The sequence below is a fragment of the Mesoplodon densirostris genome, chromosome 10 (genome assembly GCF_025265405.1).
Source record: "Mesoplodon densirostris isolate mMesDen1 chromosome 10, mMesDen1 primary haplotype, whole genome shotgun sequence".
Lineage (NCBI taxonomy): Eukaryota > Metazoa > Chordata > Mammalia > Artiodactyla > Ziphiidae > Mesoplodon > Mesoplodon densirostris.
This window is the reverse complement of record NC_082670.1, coordinates 79,358,360-79,379,959: the sequence shown is the minus strand read 5'-3', so window position 1 is coordinate 79,379,959 and position 21,600 is coordinate 79,358,360. Positions and strand designations below refer to the sequence as shown.

The 21,600-nt window shown below is 34.7% G+C and overlaps 1 protein-coding gene across 12 annotated transcripts in view; it reads left to right on the top strand.

The window, feature by feature from the left end:
- Window positions 1-21,600, top strand: part of CFAP20DC (CFAP20 domain containing) — a 276,608-nt gene that overhangs the window by 167,404 nt on the left and 87,604 nt on the right. For 6 of the 12 annotated variants that reach the window (XM_060110977.1, XM_060110973.1, XM_060110975.1 and 3 more), the window contains 3 exons: window positions 813-935; window positions 3,298-3,632; window positions 15,413-15,790. In XM_060110977.1, coding sequence (XP_059966960.1) covers window positions 813-935; window positions 3,298-3,632; window positions 15,413-15,790 — 836 coding nt within the window. Of the gene's footprint in view, window positions 1-812; window positions 936-3,297; window positions 3,633-15,412; window positions 15,791-21,600 lie in introns of those variants that run through there. The other 6 variants (XM_060110978.1, XM_060110981.1, XM_060110982.1 and 3 more) reach the window with 6 other exon arrangements.

The window sequence follows — 21,600 nt, the reverse complement described above, 5'->3', positions numbered from 1 at the left end:
TTTTTCATTTTTCATTTATCTCTCCTCTTTTTAAATTGGGCCCTTTCTAGATTGTTTTTTACATTTGCTGTCTCTCCTTTTGGACTCCTTGCCATCTACTGTAATGTAGGTTAAAGTTTCAACTCTTTGTAACCAGTAAAGCATTAGAGAAATATAGTTGGCTATTATAGTTATTGCTTAAAATATTAGATTTGAGGCATGTATGTATAGATTTGTATACACATGCATTAGTCTATCCTGAATCAAGCCCAGAATGTATCATGTACACATCTGTTAGCATAATTTCTCAAAAACGTAGGTTTCTTGGGTAGGCCAAAATTCTGCTTGCTAGGTTTCATGTTATTATTATAAAATAGTAGATAGAAAAATTACTTCTGCAATAATGCCTGTATCCATTTTTCTTAAGGTGCTGAAAGAAAGAATTTCATTTAAAAGAGTTGAGTTCAGTAAAAATTGTAATTTAAAGAAAACACACTCCATTTTATATGGAACCAAAGTAAAAACTATAGGACCTTTTAAAAATTATATGGGTTTTGGAATTCCTTTTATTGCATATTGTAAAACTTAAATTTAAAATGTCCCCATGCAAATATCAAGGAATTTTAAGATGAACCTCTACAAAAATGCAGCTGAGTTCATCTTAAAATACTCTCCTGAAAAAGAAAAAAACTGCATATAATCTGTATTGTCACCTCTTACTTGCTTTTCAATAATCAAATAGAAAAGTATACCACAGTACCATTCCTCAAAAATTAATGTATATATATATATCAAAAGAAGTAATATAGAGGAAAATATTTATTCCAATAAAGGCAATTCTTCAGGAAATAACAGAAATGAACATAAAGCAACAACTGTCCTCACCACTGTGTCCCAACAGAGAACAGAGACATTGAACCCCAGCTCTCCAGCACCCCAGTCTCCTGATCAAGCAGGTTAGCATCTTTATTATACCATAATTGCTAATGATTAATAAAATATAAATATGTTAAATATTTCAAACCCGGTCATTTTGAAAAGTCATGATGCAGTCACTTGCTAGAATATATCATTTTTTTCAATCTCTTTTTAACCCCAATTTTATGTCAGACTTTAATGGATGAAGGAGTATTTTTATTTTCATGTTTTAATGCACAAGCGGTCCTGTTCAGAATGAAAGTTTAAAACTTTGAGGTTTTCACATAACATTGTCACCCTCCCCAAAGATTATCTATTGTTGCACTTCTCCAATCCTCTTTATAATGGAGACGATTGGAGTGTAGAGCATTGAACCCATCAACATATCTTGCCTAGCAGGTGTGTGGTACTTTTACAAAGGCAAATTGTTTTTGAGCTAGGGAAAAAGGAAAATAAATGAAAATTGTTTGTAGGTTGTCAGTCTTATTTATGCAGTGTTGAAGCCTTCATTAAAATGTTAGGCGCAATTAGTGTCTCTAGCATAAATCTGACTGTGTAGAAAAACTAATTAGATGTTTAGGTGATCATTCTTGCATTTATCTTGTTTGCTGCAATATTGTGATTACACAGTAATTTACATATTTTCCTAAGAAAACACACCAAATTATTCATTACAATTGATATGGAAATACTTGAGGTAAAACTACAAATTCCAAAGAAGCATGTGGTAGTGAGATAATTAGAGTTCTTTTGGTGTGAGAACACTTCTTTTACTTTGACTTTTTGACAGTTAATAATATGTTTGGTGCTAGGTCATACAAGTTGTTTAATTGCATAATGAAGATTCCCAGGATCTTTTCCTCCTATTTTCTTTACGTATCCTTGTATGTAATGCAACACATTGGTTTTTATAATCGTATTCAAGGTTTACTAAAGCACCTACTGTGTTCACAAAGCACCTACTAGGTGCTTAGCACCAGGCAAAAGTTTGGTGTCCAAAAGAGGACAACCCAGTGAATCTATTCATTTCACCTGCCCACAGCTAACACTGACTCAGGACCCTCCACATTTTCTGTGTATGTGGTCAGATTGGGTATTGATATATTCAACCTGTTATTGACCATTTGCCTACAGAAAATATGAAAGCCTTGTCCCTAATAGATTTTCTCTAAGAAATGTATATTTATTGCCCTTTTTATAGGCAAGTTATGTTATATAATCATAGCCTTAGGTTAAGAAATAGGTGAATACAGTTGAGAAGAATACAATTTTATTTGTGCCATCAATATAATTTTTATTAAAGGTCTTTTTGTTTGCTTTCTGCTTTTGCTTTTGTAGTGTTAGCTTTCAAGTTTCAAGTGAGCATATCTTAGCTCTTGGTTACTCTTCTTGTGATGATAAATATAATATAATTCAAGAGTCAGGAGTAAAATTACCACGTCTACATTGTGGTTCTGCAGAACATGAATTCTTATAAGATTTTCACCATTGACACAATGCAGCAAAAAATAAATTAAAAAAAAAAGGACTAAGTTGAGAAAATGCTCAGCTTTTCCTGCTGCCATTCTAAAGAAGAAAGTAAGCCCGCTTTTAATAATGTTTATTATAGAGTTTTGTTTTTTCCAGGTCATAGAATTATAAAGTCTGTTTCAATGTTGAATAAAGATTAAAACTTTTTAAAGTTTTGATAAAAATGTATCTCAGTTGTAGTATATAGTATTTTTAAAGAAAACAATGTGCAAAAAGATTTTCATATCAAAACATTCTCTTCTAAAATTAAATTAAAATTAAACATAAAGTTCCTTTTCACCAGCAGAATTCACCAGTCACATTAACAAATATTTCTGTGAATTTGCTATTGACAAGTCTAGTCAGTTTAATCTATGAATTGTCCTGTACCGATGAGTAGCATGGAGAGGGAAAGACTGTCAGCCTTTTCGTGGTTTTCCTCTCCTCCATGTTTTATAATCTGAACAAGGCCCAGATACTTTGTTTAAAGAGCTTGTAAAGTACTCTGTCCCCCTGAAATTAAAAGAAATTAGTAACTCAAACCCTTTTAAATTTGGAAGATTTTCCCCCTCTGAAATACCAAATTAATGAGGCTGTGCTATGAAGAACTTGCTGCAAGACAGGTGATAATTATTTCAGACTTACAAATTTCCTGGCCAGTGTTTCAACTCAGATGGAGAGGAAGTACAAATGAGTTGCCCGTATCTATAAGCACTATCTGTGGGTTAAATGTTTAGCAGCTTACAAGATGGTGGATAAATTGCCTTCCTTGGCTTTTGCATTATTTGATAAATCTCTGTTTCAACAACAAGGAATGTTAACCTAACTACCTGCCTAAAATAACACTTATGGAACACTGCTCTAATTTTTGTCATCTTTTGCAAATGTCAGATGAGTGGATATTTCCTGAAAATGATGTCCACAACCCCCATTTGGCCTCCAGCATGCAGTCTCTACTTCTGGACGAAAACTCCTGCAACACCTCACACCTGTGGCTAGAAGCCAGCAAGAAAAATGAACATGACCAGCAGACAGAGGAAACCCAGATTGTTCCAAAGGGTATTTTCACTTTTTCATCAAGACCACGATCAGCACCTCATGGAAAGACTCAGAATATGTCCCCAGAGGGGTGCCCATTTATTTTGGATCTAAAAGAGGATACCAGTGTAACAAGGAGAGACACCCAATTGGAGGATGATTTTTATGGTGGTGATAGCACCGAAGAGGTACATTGCTTGATGAGTGAAATAGTTCTAAAGCACAGTTTATTGTCTCCAACTAAGCACTAAAACTAGTTGAAATGAAAGAGGGGAAGTCAACTGCTATTTATAAAAATGCAGCAGATTGCAGTGTTAGTCAACAGTTGCCTCAGATTGTTATGGTAACTCTAAATTGCTGCCTTTTTTATTAACAGTCAGCCATTTTCATTTTTAATTATGGAAACCAGTTTTTGGTTTGATTTTCTTTTTTCATTTTAATCTTTGCCTCACAGAGTGAGAAGTAATATGCAGTTTAGTTATATGATAGCATGTCCAGTAAAATATTGAGAACACATTGTTCTAGATCTCTGGGGAAATTGTGTTGCAGTTGCTAAGCATTCTGAATTGACACTTTTCTGGCTTCCTAACTCCCCTGCCATCTTTTAACCTTAGACCTATTAGGACTCATTATTTTCCATATGGTTCCAGAATTTCAAGAGTTGTGCCAATTAAAGTTTAAGTAATGAATCATGAATTAGTGCTGGGACTTGCCTTACAGGAGGTTTTCTGTTTGCATTTATTTAGAATACAACTATATCTCATAAATCAGTAAATTCATAAAAAGTTTTTTAATAACTAATTAAATATCAAACTGAATGTAGTTCTGAAACATTTATTTAAAACTTAATATAAAAAAAACTTAATATAACTCTTTTTCCCCATATGAAATGAATTTGTGAAATTCCTTTAGCATTGTTCTTTAATAATAGGCATTTATATTTTCTAGAAAAAATAATTATCTTACAAGCAGATTATAGTTAAGTTATGGCTTAGTGAAATTATACAAATCATTTATATGTAGAAATTATAGAAATAATCAGAAAAACTTTTTTTGTATGCTTACAAAACTTTTTTTTAACAACTGTATCTGATTAAGAATACCCCTTTCAACAGTGGGATATAGATTAAGTCCACAGCTCCTACCTTCAGAGCCAGTTGAGAATATGGTGAGATTGTTCAGGCAGTAATTATGGTTTTTTGCAACTTTTAATGAGTTTCTGTAGCAAAGTGCATGGGGAAATCCTTTTTTATAACCTCCTTACTTCTGAGTGTGATGAAACTATCAGTCATACCAAACATAAACCTACTACAAACCCCTTTATGCATAAATGCATAAACAGTACATTTTAAATGTGCTGTGAACAACTTTATCCCTTTCACCCTACATAAAATTAAGCTATAAAACTGTAAAATGAATATGTCTTCAGCATCTAGTATTTCCCCCATCCCAGCTGTCAATTCTTATACAGTATTAATTGGCTAATCTGATAAATCATACCATTTTGTTAATGGGGTAGGCCCATCCCCTTCCCATGTGCACAGCTTACCTAACTCAAAAGAATTACTGTGATGGGGGCGATGTCATGGCAGGTAGGAAATAATAGTTCTCTGGAAAACTTTGAGGGAAGTATAATGTAGAAACAACCCTTTAAATAACACCCCATGAGGAACTTACCTCTCCACCTATATGAAGGAAGAGCCTTGAGAAGAAGCAATAGAGCTTTATGGGAAAATGAAGAATACTAGTTCTGAATATTTTAATTTGCTATCACTTTATGAGCTTTCTTTTGCTACTAGCTACTCTACTTCTGACATCCTTCAATATTTATTGTGCAGACATGTACTTGTTACCAACTACATAAAATTGAAAATTAATTTATCATGCATTTTCAAAGCTCTGATTGGCATAGCTCTCTGGTCACCCCTGTGCCAAGACCATCAGAATATGGCTTGCGTCTGTAGTGGGACGATATCATTGCTAACACCTGCCCTGGCCCACCTTTAGTCAGAGCCTACTAAGAGTGGCAGCCAGAGAGGGGGCAGAAGCCTTGCCATGTTATGCAAGCTTTGAGGTTTGCTGTTAGAGGCAATAACAAGATACAAACTAAAATACAGATGACTAACAGAAGTGCTAGGCTATATTTAAACAAGTTCTAGAATTTGTAATGATCCCTTTTTTACCAAATTGGTTTTTTGGGAGCTTTTTGTAAATTCTTTTTCTGTAGGATTATTTCTCCCATTTATTATATGTCAAAGGGAAATTAGATTACATATTTTATTTTATTTATTTTTTAAGAATAAGGTTTAATTTAATTTGTCAGAATTACAAAACACTTCCTTTGTTTTGCTCTCAAAATACAGTGAATCTGTCTTCATGTTCTGGATGCTTAGTTTTTTGTTTTTTTGGGGGGTTTTTTGTTAATTTTTTTTTTTTTAGTATAATTGCTTTACAATGTTGTGTTAGTTTCTGCTATACAATGAAGTGTGTCAGCTTTATGTATACATATATCCCCTCACTCTTGGACCTCCCTCCCACCCCCCATCCCACCCATCTACAGATTACATATCTTAAATATTTACTTACATATAGTCTTTGAAGAAAAATCAGTTGATTTAGGCATTCTTACTATTGTTGCATTATTTTATTTATTTATTTATTTTTAAACTTGCCTTTCTTTTCTTTTCTTTTAATTAATTAATTTATTTTGGCTGCACCAGGTCTTAGTTGCGGCACTCAGGATCTTCATTGCGGTGTGTGGGATCTTTTTTTTAGTTGCGCCATACAAACTCTTAGTTGCAGCATGCATGTGGGATCTAGTTCCCTGACCAGGGATTGAACCGGGCCCCCTGCACTGGGAGCTTGGAGTCTTACCCACTGGACCACATGGGAAGTCCCTAGTTGCATTATTGTAGAATGTTATATCGTTAGAGTAACACTATTATATCTAAGGAAAACAATGTCATGCTATAAATAATGGTGGACAAATGAGTAATAATTGCATTACTTATTATGCTTGAAGTTTATAACTTGTAGTTAAAAGACTTTACTTGGTGTTAGACCATTTGAATATTTTTAAAGGGAAATTAGATGTATTCAGAAGCAAAAAACTAGGCACAATCATGGTATTATGATAGAGAAAAAATACACATATGACAGTAAAGACTAATTAAAATAAGCTTTCAGTGATTGTAGTTTAAGTCCCTAATAATCAGTTCACATTTGAGATCTTCATCAGTGTGAGAGCCTTAAAAGTATGGGGTTTTTTTTGCATATTCTCATCTTAGTCTTGGCTTTACTATATATTTTATTCCCTAGGCAGACATATATACTAATTTTCCTGATACTCAATTAATTTTGAATTTGTACTTCTTATCTGAAAAGCACACTATGGAAATATATCTGCTGGTGAGTTATAAAATCAAGACTACCAGGCAAAATGAATTATCTAGGAAAGCTGTTAAAACAGAGTGCCTTTCATACAATTGCAGCTTCTGAAAGAAAAAAAAAAAGCATGTTACTATTATCATCTCTGTTTTGTATTTTATGCCATTATTCCCAATGTGGCTTTGGGTATATATACCTGGTTGGTGATTTGAAATACTTCGCTTTATATTAGTATTTTATTACTTCTCTAATTCAATTTTTTATCTAGAAATATAGTCATTTGCTTCCCTTTTTTTGTTTGTTTATTTGTTTTGTTTTGTAGGTTTTGGCCCTACAGCCAAATAAGGATTTTTCTGTGGAAGCATAATGCCATCTAGTTACCATGTCAGTGTGGTTGGTTGTAATTTGGACGTAGAAATGTAGAAATATTGATAGAAATTATTGTGAGCTCTATGAATCAATATACTGAATTTGGACCTAACAATAGTAGGACACTTAATAATAGCTAGTGCCATTAGGACTTAATAATAATTGGACACTTAATAATAGTAGGTGCCATTAGGCAAAGCATTATATACGCCTACAGGGGAATTAGTTACTACTTGTGACACCATTTTATAGATGAACAGAGTAAGGGTCAGAACAGTGACATAGCTTGTTCAAGGTCATATGGCCAAGCAAGATGAACTGGAACTGAACTTGGGCACATTTCCTTAACTCTTTTTTTTTTTTAATTTTTCTTTTATTTATTTTTGTATACAATAGGTTCTTATTAGTTATCCATTTAATACATATTAGTGTATACATGTCAATACCAATCTCCCAGTTCATCCCACCACCACCACCACCACCACCACCTTCCCCCCTTGGTGTCCATACATTTGTTCTCTGCATCTGTGTCTCAATTTCTGCCCTGCAAACCAGTTCATATGTACCATCTTTCTAGGTTCCACATATATGCATTAATATATGATATTTGTTTTTCTCTTTCTGACTTACTTCACTCTGTATGACAGTCTCTAGATCCATCCACATCTCAACAAATGACCCAATTTCATTCCTTTTTATGGCTGAGTAATATTCCATTGTATATATGTACCACATCTTCTTTATCTGTTCATCTGTCAATGGGCATTTAGGTTGCTTCCATGTCCTGGCTATTGTAAATAGTGCTGCAGTGAACATTGGGGTGCATGTGTCTTTTTGAATTATGGATTGCTCAGGGTATATGCCCAGTAGTGGGATTGCTGGGTCATATGGTAATTCTATTTTTAGTCTTTTAAGGAACCTCCATACTGTTCTCCATAGTGGCTGTATCAATTTACATTCCCACCAGCAGTTCAAGAGGGTTCCCTTTTCTCCACACCCTCTCCAGCATTTGTTGTTTGTAGATTTTCTGATGATTCCCATTCTAACTGGTGTGAGGTGATACCTCACTGTAGTTTTGATTTGCATTTCTCTAATAATTAGTGATGTTGAGCAGCTTTTCGTGTGCTTCTTGGCCATCTGTATATCTTTTTTGGAGAAATGTCTATTTAGGTCTTCTGCCCATTTTTGCATTGGGTTGTTTGTTTTTTTGATATTGAGCTGCCTGAGCTGTTTATATATTTTGGAGATCAATCCTTTGTCTGTTGATTCATGTGCAAATATTTTCTCCCATTCTGAGGGTTGTCTTTTCATCTTGTTTGTAGTTTCCTTTGCTGTGCAAAAACTTTTAAGTTTCATTAGATCCCATTTGTTTATATTTGTTTTTATTTCCATTACTCTAGGAGGTGGATCAAAAAACATCTTGCTGTGATTTATCTCAAAGAGTGTTCTTCCTATGTTTTCCTCTATGAGTTTGATAGTGTCTGGTCTTACATTTAGGTCTCTAATCCATTTTGAATTTACTTTTGCGTATGGTGTTAGGGAGTGTTCTAATTTCATTCTTTTACATGTAGCTGTCCAGTTTTCCCAGCACCACTTATTGAAGAGACTGTCTTTTCTCCATTGTATATCCTCGCCTCCTTTGTCATAAATTAGTTGACCATATGTGCGTGGGTTTATCTCTGGGCTTTCTATCCTGTTCCATTGATCTATATTTCTGTTTTTGTGCCAGTACCATATTGTCTTGATTATTGTGGCTTTGTAGTATAGTCTGAAGCCCGGGAGCCTGATTCCTCTAGCTCTGTTTTTTCCCCTCAAGACTGCTTTGGCCATTCGAAGTCTTTTGTGTCTCCATACAGATTTTAAGTTTTTTTGTTCTAGTTCTGTAAAAAATGCCATTGGTAATTTGATAGGGATTGCATTTCATTTCAGTTATTGTATTGTTCATCTCTGTTTGCTCTTTAATTCTTCTAGGTGTTTGTTCTTTAATTCTTCTAGGTCTTTGTTAAACATTTCTTGCATCTTCTCAATCTTTGCCTCCATTCTTTTTCCGAGGTCCTGGATCATCTTCACTATCATTATTCTGAATTCTTTTTCTGGAAGGTTGCCCATCTCCACTTCATTTAGTTGTTTTTCTGGGGTTTTATCTTGTTCCTTCATCTGGTACGTAGCCCTCTGCCTTTTCATCTTGTCTATCTTTCTGTGAATGTGGTTTTTGTTCCACAGGCTGCAGGATTGTAGTTCTTGCTTCTGCTGTCTGCCCTCTGGTGGATTCTAGAAATATAGTCATTTTCTCCAAACTCTATGTATCAGATTCTAAAGTAGATAGTTGCAAAGCTAGGCAATTTTTCTTACGTAACAGTCCAAACTAGAACATTTGAGCCAAAAAATTTTCCATATTTGAACATGAATTATGTGGACTGACTACTTATAGTGTTCAAATTAGCTAGTAGCTTCTAGATCTTCTCTTCATCTAACTCTGTTAAGACCTGTAAAACAAATTTACAAACAGCAGATTAAAAGGACCATTTTAGTCCTTCCTCTCAGCTTTCCTGGTATTGTTTCTTTCAAGGTTTTTTTTTAGCACTCAGTAAACTATTTCATTTCATTGTTTTTTTCCACTCACCCCTACATGCTTGACTAGCAATTCTGAATAACATTCTCACACACATTTACATACACACAATAGAAATGATATTTACTCCACATGAGGCCAGTTATATTTCTGTGTAGCCTTTAAAAAACTTTAAATGTCAATTTGTTTGAAAAAAATGGAAGAATTCTATTTTGAATGTATTGCTTGCATTTTTAGTTCTGTATATCATGAATTACAACATAACATACTCTCTAAACCTACCAGGCAAATTTAACATTTATTTTTATGTGAGTAATTATTTTAGGCTGTTCACGCCTACATATCTTTATTGTTATCTTTTGAAGCTTTCTTCTTCCCTGAAAAAGTTCGTTCCTGTAACTTGGCCCTTCATTGTTATAGGCAGGGAGAGAAGGTTATAAAACTCTTGTCTCCTTAGAATAATGTCATACAACTTTGGCTTAAAGATCAATATTTGCAGATAAGTATATACTTGGTTATAGATAGGAGTTTTCACAAGAAACCTTTGTTTTATCAGTTAAAGAGCATGAAGTCTAACTTATAAGGAAAATATGTTTTTGTCTTGAACAATTAAAGGAGTCTCATCATTTTCCCCAAATACTCACGTGATGATGTTTACCTATCCAATACAGTCCCTGTAGCTTCTGCTATGATTTGTCTGTGAGGCATCATTGGCTACAGGTAAAGATGTTTACAAAAGTAATTTGCCCAAGTCCTTGTAATATCAAGCATGCTGCGAATTAGTTACTTGTTAGAAACAGTCACATCTTCCTTTCATTTTATTTGGTATTATTTTAATAGTTTCCTATTAAATTCAAGAGGCAGAAGTGAGAAATACTCCTTGGGGATGGTTGTTAGTGAAAACATTTAAGATACATTTGAATGGTCAATCTTGCTATCATCAAAGAAGAAATGATTTTTTTATTCTGTTATGACTAATATCTTTAGCTATACTTGTGCAAATAATTGTGCTCTTTAGTTGACAACCAAAGTATATACCTGTATCGGCTCTTTTGTCTGCTAGTGCTGTTGTTCAGCTAAAAGGTTCTGTCAGTTCACACATTTAATCACTAAAACGTTGGACAAATGTAAAACTCCTGCTACTCTATCTCAATTACAAATTCAAAACTGCCATCAAAAGTGTGTGTGGAATATTGCAGATGTGTTTTGTTCAGAACTTTTAAGAATGTTATGTAGATTTTTTTCTGGGTGGACTGAATTAAAAATCAGTTGAAATATAAATAAACATGATCATCCACTTTTTACAAAGGCTAAAACAGAGTTCTATCCTGACTCACTCAACATTAAAGTTGTAATACAAAGAGCCTGGGTCCCACCTGCTCCAAGTAGGTGGCCCTCCTGAGTCATTAAAATTATCTTTTTAAAATTACAACTCAGCAAGAGCTATTCGTTTTGCACATCCAAAAATTATTGTCCAAGTGCCCATCTGCATGTCCTTTTAAGAAACGTAGTTCAACAGAGGAAGTGGTGGGTCCTTGGGGAAATCATTCTCATCTTCAGCGTACATATGCTGTGCTACAGTTAATCAGACAAAAATCTATTGATCTTCCTGGCACTGGGCGTGATTGAATATTTAACAAACAAATGTTTCTGAGCCCAGAAGACAAACAGTTCAAGAGATTTGGACTTTTAAAAAATATATATTAAGTTAAATCAAAAACATTTTGTATTTGTTCTTCTGAGAAACAGATGAACAGATGATTGGAATATGAAAACAGCATAACAAATTCTTCACTACTCTGACAAATTATATTCACTTGCTCTGCAGGTTTTCAGTAGCTAAATGATAAACCAAAGGGGGAAAAGTGGTTATTTTTCAATTAGGTTATAGTAAACTTCTTATGCATGTAACAAATGTATACGTTATTTAGTATAAAATTAATACAAAGACATGTCGAGCCCACGTGTTATGTATGTGAAAGCAATAAACGTCATCTATACCTATATAATCTATTTTAGTAAGTCAGAAGCATTACTAAAGAAAGGAAGGCTTTGCTAGTGCACCACTACTAGTAAATACTATACTATTTTTTATTCTCCATTTATTTCCTCTCTAAAATAGAAGCTGACACAACTCAAATCAACCTATTAGTCTTGTATATTGTCTTGCCTTTCCCATTTATCCTAATTCCCCTTTCAAAATCTGGGATAGACCAGAATTAGTGGTTCTGGGGCAGCCAAAATAGGCAAGCTTTTTGTGCTCTGTACAGATTCTCCAGTTATTTGTCTTTTCCATATATTTAAAATAGCATAGACACATATTACTGTGGAAATGCAATACTACGAAGAGAATGAATACCTATCAGGGAACACAGCTCAATCTGACCATTTCTTGACCCATCTCCAAACCAGGGTATATCTTAGGAAAATGTGAGGTGAATATCCCTGTACATACTCATGAATAGTTCTGTGTATATAATCACTGCTCATGCCAAGCAAAAAGAAATACACCTGAGTAAACTTACAGAAGGAAGAAAAGTGCTCTGATCCACTTACAGGTGGAAAAAATACACTTCTTATCAAATGTATTGATTTTTAAAGTCTTTTTTAAATGATCTAGCAAACATCAGGCTGTCCATGCATTCTTCTAAATCCTCATAATAGTACATCTGAAACTTTTAAATGAAATTTACTGCCTTCTACCTTATGAAATTATTACTTTTGTAGGTATCTATCTCTCTGCTATTAGACTTTATGCCTCTCGAGGGCAGTGTCCTTTTTCTTCTTACCTGTGTATCTTATATAGTCCCTAGAAAAGGCCTTACATATAGTAGTAGCTTAATAACTATTTATTGAACTAATGTTTATTGTAAAAGCTCCTAATTTCTACTTATGTCATATACAAAATGGAATCCCAGAGTGATCCAGAGATTCTAGTCCAAAGAGTTATAATTATACCTTTTCCCCTTAGCCAGCCTGTTTTCAGGGGGCAATCTGTTTTAAATCCACTATACATGTGCTTATTTTTTACTGTGAAAATATGATGTAAACGAATAAGTAGAGGGTATTCTGGTCACAGAAATCCCATTGTCAATTGTATATAACAATTATAGGAAATTAAACCGGATTTTTTTTTTTTTAAGTTGGAGAAGATATAGCACTGTCTAGCAACCAGACTGAATTTTTAAAAATCTATCCTAGTTCCACCAGTACCTTCTTAAAAACAAGGCCTGGAAGATGTTTGTTCTGTTTTCTGTTTACCTTTCTTTAGAAAATTGGCTAAACTTTTATTCTCTTTTCGTCTGTGTGAAACAAAAATTGCAAGAGTCACCACTCCATTACCTAGTAATTCAGAACACTAGGCATTTTTCAGGTCTCTTGCACTCCTTCCAGTTTTCTGCCTGAAGGCAGAGTTCTTCAATCATGTGAACATCCTCAGGGTTCCCAGGATGTGGTGAAGGACAAGCTCACTTAGTAAAATGTACAGCAAAGAGAGTTGCGCAGTGCCTGCAGCTCAGGCCTCTCTCACAAGGGCGGAAATATTCTTCTCTCTCTTATTTTTCCACTTGGGACATAAACTAAGGTCCCATGGATTGACACCCAATCACCATCTTTTCTTTCCCCTATCTGGGACTCTGAATAATAAATCTCTCCATCATTTATAAAGAAATATACATATCAGAAGATCAAGCCAGCATAGACACAGAAAATAAGGTCCAGAATGAATACCAAGAAGAAATGTTTGTAAAAGATCCTTAGACACTCTGCAATTTTTTCTTTACTACAGATAGGCAAGCTGTTTCTTAGGAGAGGTTCTTACACCCAAGTGTACCTTTCTTGAGACCGCAGTTGTCTGATAATCCCAACTGCTTTCCATAAGAAAAGAAAATCATAACATGACTAGGGTTAAGAATTGCAGACTCCATGTAAAAGCTTTCCAGAGTCACTAAGTACAACATACTCTGCCTTCTACAGAACTCTCAAATCAGTCCAGCCTCCATCATCACCACCACTGAATTAATGCAAGTCACCTCAGCATTTCTAATCATTCCAATTTAATAGTCTCCTAATTGGCCTCCCTTACTACTTTGCTACTATCTCCACAGACACTTCAGACACACCACAAACAATATCCACACAAACTCATTCCCATACCTTCTATTTTGTGCCGTCATGACATTCTCCTCCATCAAATCACTCAGTGACCCCTTGTCTTTGGGATAAAGTCCCTGGATGGCAGGGATTAACTTTTGGCCTACCATTATATTCCTAGCATCTGCAGCACATAGAGCAATATGTAGCCCGTGATGACGAAGAAAGGAAGAGAGGCAGAACAATGACAGACACACAGACAGATAGATCCCTTCTAATTAAAAGGTTTGATAAATTCCTCTCTTGTCTTGTGCCCAACCTAAAGCAGGCTCTCTCACCGTTACACATACTTCACTTCTACTGAAATGGAAATTTCACCTTAGATAGTGAGCTGTATCTTGAGGTATATGATGACCGAACATTCAGGAAGAAGCTGAACAGTTCAATCAGTCATTCAAATATTTTGTTTAAAAATGCCAAATTTGGGGAATAACCAGATGTTTGGTTCTGTATGGCTATAAATGAAAGAATAGTGGAATAGCTTACTGAAACAGAAAGTAAGATAGTACAGTCTCAGACATCAAATAATGTCTTTAAATGTACTCTGCTTTTGTTGATTTTTTTCTGTTCTAAGTTTGTTTATTATATATTTAAACAGATAAGACAAGTTAGAAAAATCTCATGACAAGTATAAGCAATTATCACATTCGTTTTTTCTTTAAATTTATTGTTTTATCGCAGAAAAATATCTACCAACTGAAATAACACTGTGTTTCTCTTTTTCCTTATTTACCATCATGGCCATTGATTTTTTTTGTTTGTAATTGCTCCTTTCTCAGATTTTAAAAATTAGAATTTTTAGGGATAATTCCAGAACTGTACATTAGTAAAATGTTTCTAGCTTTTATTTTCAGCTTTCCAAATAATTATATTTGGTGAGGTTCATGTCTTGTGGAAAAATACTTTCTATAATTGAAATTTTCATGTAAGAAAAATATTTCACAAAACATGCTGTATTATCTATTGCTCTTGAACAGTAAAACTTTCGTACAAAAATATAAGGCAAAAATACTTTGATAGACCAGCTTGTTTTAAAAGTAGCATTTCCCTACATAAATAAGGTAAATGCTATAAGTTCCAGTTCTTTCTTCTCTCATGGAGTTAGCTTATCAGGAAGCCAAAGTATACAATTCCTAAGTTTTAGGTAACTTCTTATGGATCCTCTTCTTTTTCATACTTTCTTTGGAATGAATATATTTGAGCAACTATTTCCTAAATGTACTCTTGTTACTCAGGGGTAAAAAACATGCTTTACCAAGACCAGAGGCAAACATAGCAGGGCATCTTAGCAAATGATTTATGCCTGTTTGCATTGCTGTTTTTAGTTTATTTTTTTTATTGCAGAATAAAATAGTATATATATATAAGTATATGTATGTGTACTTTGCTTTATTCAGAGAATACATGAACTTGTTAAGAACTTGTACTCAGTAACTTATTCACCACAAGTTTCAGCTCAAAATGATTTCACTTTGTTCCTCTTTGTAGGGTAACCACAGGGTCCAGGGTTCAACCGGCCCAACAACTAGTCCTCCAAGGTTAACTCAGTTAACATTAGAGAGCGTGCTGGGGAAGACTGCGAGGTGGACAAATAAAGGATATCTAAAAAATTCCTACACAGAAGCAGGAGCATCAGAAAACCAGAATTCCTTGGCGAAGCAGATAGATAAAAAAGACTTTGAAACGAGTTTGGTGCCTATACCATGCCTTTCTCCCCCTGGAAGAAGGAGTGAATCCTCTCCAAAAATTCCAGGTCCTGTTATCAAAGCAAAGGACCTACCAACCCATCAAGTGTCATCTTCAATATACGACATCTCTCTACAGGAAATTTCAGGGGAGAAGTTGAAACCGATTCCTGAAGTATCTGTAAGTGGTTTCATTCTGGTTTATATATGTGGGCAATACATCCTGCTGCATTCTGTTCTGTACCACTTTGCACACATTTGCACCAGTATCTATTTTTCATCATTTGGGTGATCAGTAATGTATTTTCTTTTTTTTTTAACATCTTTATTGGAGTATAATTGCTTTACAATGGTGTGTTAGTTTCTGCTTTATAACAAAGTGAATCAGCTATACATATACATATATCCCCATAGCTCCTCCCTCTTGTGTCTCCCTCCCACCCTCCCTATCCCACCCCTCTAGGTGGTCACAAAGCATCGAGCTGATCTCCCTGTGCTATGTGGCTGCTTCCCACTAGCTATCTATTTTGGTAGTACGTATAAGTCCATGCCACTCTCTCAGTTCGTCCCAGCTTACCCTTCCCCCTCCCTGTGTCCTCAAGTCCATTCTCTACATGTGCATCTTTATTCCTGTCCTGCCCACAGGTTCTTCATAACCTTTTTTTTTTCTTTAGATTCCACACATATGTGTTACCATATGGTATTTGTTTTTCTCTTTCTGACTTAACTTCACTCGTATGACAGACTCCAGGTCCATCTACCTCCCTACAAATAACTCAATTTTTTATCTTTTTATGGCAGAGTAATAGTCCATTGTATATATGTGCCACATCTTCTTTATCCATTCATCTGTCGATGGACACTTAGGTTGCTTCCATGTCCTGGCTATTGTAAATAGAGCTGCAGTGAACATTGTGGTACATGTGTCTTTTTGAATTATGGTTTCCTCAGGGTATATGCCCAGTAGTGGGATTGCTGGGTCGTATGGTAGTTCTATTTTTAGCTTTTTAAGGAACCTCCATACTGTTCTGCATAGTGGCTGTATCAATTTACATTCCCACCAACAGTACAAGAGTAACACTCAGTAATGTATTTTCTTTCCTGTTTAAATGTGTTTTAGCTCAGTAGCAGCAGATGTTAAAGAGTATCTTGCACATCCCAACGATTACAGAATGCCTCATGTTTTTAATGAGAAAGATAATTATCATGATAGTTATTTTTTATTTCCCAGTTACTTCTCATAATTTGAGTCATCACTGCCTGCAAGTTATAAATGAAGATCTTATTTTTGAGCCAAAGGTTTGCCAGTAAAATTGATAGATTTTCAATAACAATCTACATTAGGAGCCATAAAAACATCATTATTCTATTCACTTTCTGGTCTCTTTGCAGCTGTTCCCCAAATAATAAATGATATGAGTGAAGGTTAACAGTAAAGCAGTGTCGTTGAATAAATCCCTAGGCTAGTTAGGTGGCTATATTCATGTCCATCAGATTGATTTTTTTCCTTCCTGTGTAAGTACTTTTCTTCCTTCAGTTCCCCCATAGCTGCCCTTAGAAACTAGAGAACAAATGAGGCTATGCAGAACAAATCACACTTATATTCCTTTTTTTTAAGCATTGAAGCTTTTTTAAAATTTGTCATGTCCTAAGTATTCTGTGTGTGTTACAGTGTAAATTTTTGGTTCAATTATGTTCTAAGTATGTTAGAGTGGATTACCTAGTGCAGATAATAGACATATACATCATTACCATCAACTAATATTTCTTTATTTTATTTATTTTTTATTCCTTGGGATTTTAATAGGGATTGCATTGAATCTGTAGATTGCTTTAGGTAATATGGACATTTTAATGTCCGTATGTTAATTCTTCCAATTCATGAGCACGGAATATCTTTCCATTTATTTGTGCCTTCAACTTCTTTCAACAATGTCTTATAGTTTGCAGGTCTTTCACCTCCTTGTTTAAATTTATTCCTAGGTATTTTATTCTTTTTGTTGTGATTGTCAATGGGATTGTTTTCTTAATTTTTCTTTTTTATAGCTCATTGTTAGCATACAGAAATGCAATAGATTTTTTGTATGCTGATTTTGTACCCTGCAACTATACCGTATTTGTTTATTATTTCTAATGTTTTTTTGGTGGAGTCTTAAGGATTCTCTCTATATAAAATCATGTCATCTGCAAACAGTGACAGTTTGCCTTCTTCCTTTCTAACTGGAATGCCTTTTCTCTCTTTTTATTGCCTAATTGCTCTGGCTAGGACTTCCAATACTGTGTTGAATAAGAGTGGTGAGAGTGGGCATCCTTGTCTTTTTCCTGATTTTAGAGGGATAGCTTTCAGTTTTTCACCATTGAGTGTGATGTTAGCTGTGAGTTTGTCATATATGACTTGCATTATGTTGAAGTATGTTCTTTCTATACCTATTTTATTGAGAGTTTTTATCAGAAATGGGTGTTGAATCTGGTCAAATGCTTTTTCTGCATCTACTGAGATGATCATATGCTTTTTATCCTTTGTTTTATTGTGGTATATCCCATTTATTTACTTGTGAATGTTGAGCCATATTTGCATCCCTGGAATAAGCCCCACTTTATCATGGAATATGGTCCTTTTAACGTATTGCTGTATTTGGTTGGCTAATATTTTGTTGACAATTTTTGCATCTATGTTCATCAAAGATATTGGTCTGTAATTTTCTTTTTTTGTGTTGAGTTTGTCTGGTTTTGGCATAAGGGTAATGTTGGCTTCGTAAAATGAGTTAGGAATCATTCCTTCCTCTTTAATTTTTTGAAGAGTTTGAAAAGGATAGGTATTAAATCTTCTTTGAATATTTGACAGAGTTCACGTGTGAAGCCATCTCGTCCTGAACTTTTCTTTTGGGGAGGTTTTTGATTAATGTTTCAGCCTTTTTATTAGTGATCAGTCTATTCAGATTTTCTATTTCTCCATGATTCAGTCTTGGAAGGTTGTATGAATCTAAGAGTTTGTCCATTTCTTAGGTTGTCTAATTTGTCGACATAATATGTCTAATTTGTTGTTCATAATATTCTCTTATAATCCTTTGTCTTTCTGTGGTATATCTTATTTATCCTCTTTCATTTCTGATTTTATTTATCACAGCCTTCTGTCTTTTTTTCTTAGTGAGTTTAGCTAAAGGTTTGTCAATTTTGTTTATCTTTTCAAAGAACCAGCTCTTAGTTTGACTGACATTTTCTATTGTCTATTTTTAAAAATTTTTAATTGTATTTTATTTCTTTTTTTATACAGCAGGTTCTTATTATTCAACAATTTTATACACATCAGTGTATACATGTCAATCCCAATCCCCCAATTCATCACACCACCATCCGCACCCCACCATGGCTTCCCCCCCTTGATGTCCATACGTTTGTTCTCTACATCTCTGTCTCAACTCCTGCCCTGCAAACCGGTTCATCTGTACCATTTTTCTACATTCCACATGCATGTGTTAATATACGATATTTGTTTTTCTCTTTCTGACTTACTTCACTCTGTATGACAGTCTCTAGATCCATCCACATCTCAACAAATGACCCAGTTTCGTTCCTTTTTATGGCTGAGTAATATTCCATTGAATATATGTACCACATCTTCTTTATCCATTCATCTGTCGATGGGCATTTAGGTTGCTTCCATGTCCTGGCTATCGTAAATAGTGCTGCAATGAACATTGCGTTGCATCTGGCTTTTTGAATTATGGTTTTCTCTGGGTAATGCCCAGTAGTGGGATTGCTGGGTCATATGGTAATTCTATTTTTACTTTTTTAAGGAAGCTCCATACTGTTCTCCATAGTGGCTGTATCAATTTACTTTCCCACCAACAGTGCAAGAGGGTTCCCTTTTCTCCACACCCTCTCCAGCATTTGTTGTTTGTAGATTTTCTGATGATTCCCATTCTAACTGGTGTGAGGGGATACCTCACTGTAGTTTTGATTTGCATTTCTCTAATAATTAGTGATGTTGAGCAGCTTTTCGTGTGCTTCTTGGCCATCTGTATGTCTTCTTTGGAGAAATGGCTATTTAGGTCTTCTGCCCATTTTTGCATTAGGTCGTTTGTTTCTTTAATATTGAGCTGCCTGAGCTGTTTATGTATTTTGGAGATTAATCCTTTGTCCGTTGATTCATTTGCAAATATTTTCTCCCATTCTGAGGGTTGTCTTTTCGTCTTGTTTATGGTTGCCTTTGCTGTGCAAAAGCTTTGAAGTTTCATTAGGTCCCACTTGTTTATTTTTGTTTTTATTTCCATTACTCTAGGATGTGGATCAAAAAACATCTTGCTGTGATTTATCTCAAAGGGTGTTCTTCCTATGCTTTCCTCTAAGAGTTTGATAGTGTCCAGTCTTACATTTAGGTCTTGAATCCATTTTGAGTTTATTTTTATGTATGGTGTTAGGGAGTGTTCTAATTTCATTCTTTTACATGTAGCTGTCCAGTTTTCCCAGCACTACTTATTGAGGAGACTGTCTTTTCTCCATTGTATATCCTTGCCTCCTTTGTCATAAATTAGTTGACCATAGGTGCGTGGTTTATCTCTGGGCTTTCTCTTTTGTTCCATCGATCTAAGTTTCTGCTTTTGTGCCAGTACCATATTGTCTTGAATACTGTAGCTATGTAGTATAGTCTGAAGTCAGGGAGTCTGATTCCTCCCACTCCATTTTTTTCCCTCAAGATTGCTTTGTCTCTTCGGGGTCTTTTGTGTCTCCATACAAATTTTAAGATTATTTGTTCTAGTTCCGTAAAAAATGCCATTGGTAATTTGACAGGGATTGCATTGAATCTGTAGTTTGCTTTGGGTAGTATAGTCATTTTCACAATATTGATTCTTCCAATCCAAGAACATGGTATATCTCTCCATCTGTTGGTATCATCGTTAATATCTTTCATCGGTGTCTTACAGTTTCCTGCATACAGGTCTTTTGTCTCCCTAGGTAGGTTTATTCCTAGGTATTTTATTCTTTTTGTTGCAGTGGTAAATGGGAGTGTTTCCTTAATTTCTCTTTCAGATTTTTCATCATTAGTATATGGGAATGCAAGAGATTTCTATGCATGAATTTTGTATCCTGCAACTTTACCAAATTCATTGATTAGCTCTGGTAGTTTTCTGGTGGCATTTTTAGGATTCTCTATGAATAGTATCATGTCATCTGCAAACAGTGATAGTTTTACTTCTTCTTTTCCAACTTATATTCCTTTCCTTTCTTTTTCTTTTCTAATTGCCATGGCTAGGACTTCCAAAACTATGTTGAACAATAGTGGTGAGAATGGACATCCTTGTCTTGTTCCTGATTTTAGAGGAAATGTTTTCCATTTTTCACCATTGAGAATGATGTTTGCTGTGGGTCCGTCATATATGGCCTTTATTATGTAGAGGTAGGTTCCCTCTATGCCCATTTTCTGGAGAGTTTTTTATCATAAATGGGTGTTGAATTTTCTCAAATGCTTTTTCTGCATCTATTGAGATGATCATATATTTTTTATTCTTTAATTTGTTAATATGGTGTATCACATTGATTGATTTGTGTATATTGAAGAATCCCCCACTTGATCTTGGTGTATGATCCTTTTAATGTGTTGTTGCTAGATTCTGTTTGCTAGTATTTTGTTGAGGATTTTTGCATCTATATTCATCAGTGATATCGGTCTGTAATTTTCTTATTTTGTAGTATCTTTGTCTGGCTTTGGTATCAGGGTGATGGTGGCCTCATAGAATGAGTTTGGGAGTGTTCCTTCCTCTGAAATTTTTTGGAAGAGTTTGAGAAGGATGGGTGTTAGCTCTTCTCTAAATGTTTGATAGAATTCACCTGTGAAGCCATCTGGTCCTGGACTTCTGTTTGTTGGAAGATTTTTAATCACAGTTTCAATTTCATTACTTGTGATTGGTCTGTTCGTGTTTTCTATTTCTTCCTGGTTCAGTCTTGGAAGGTTATACCTTTTTAAGAATTTGTCCATTTCTTCCAGGTTAT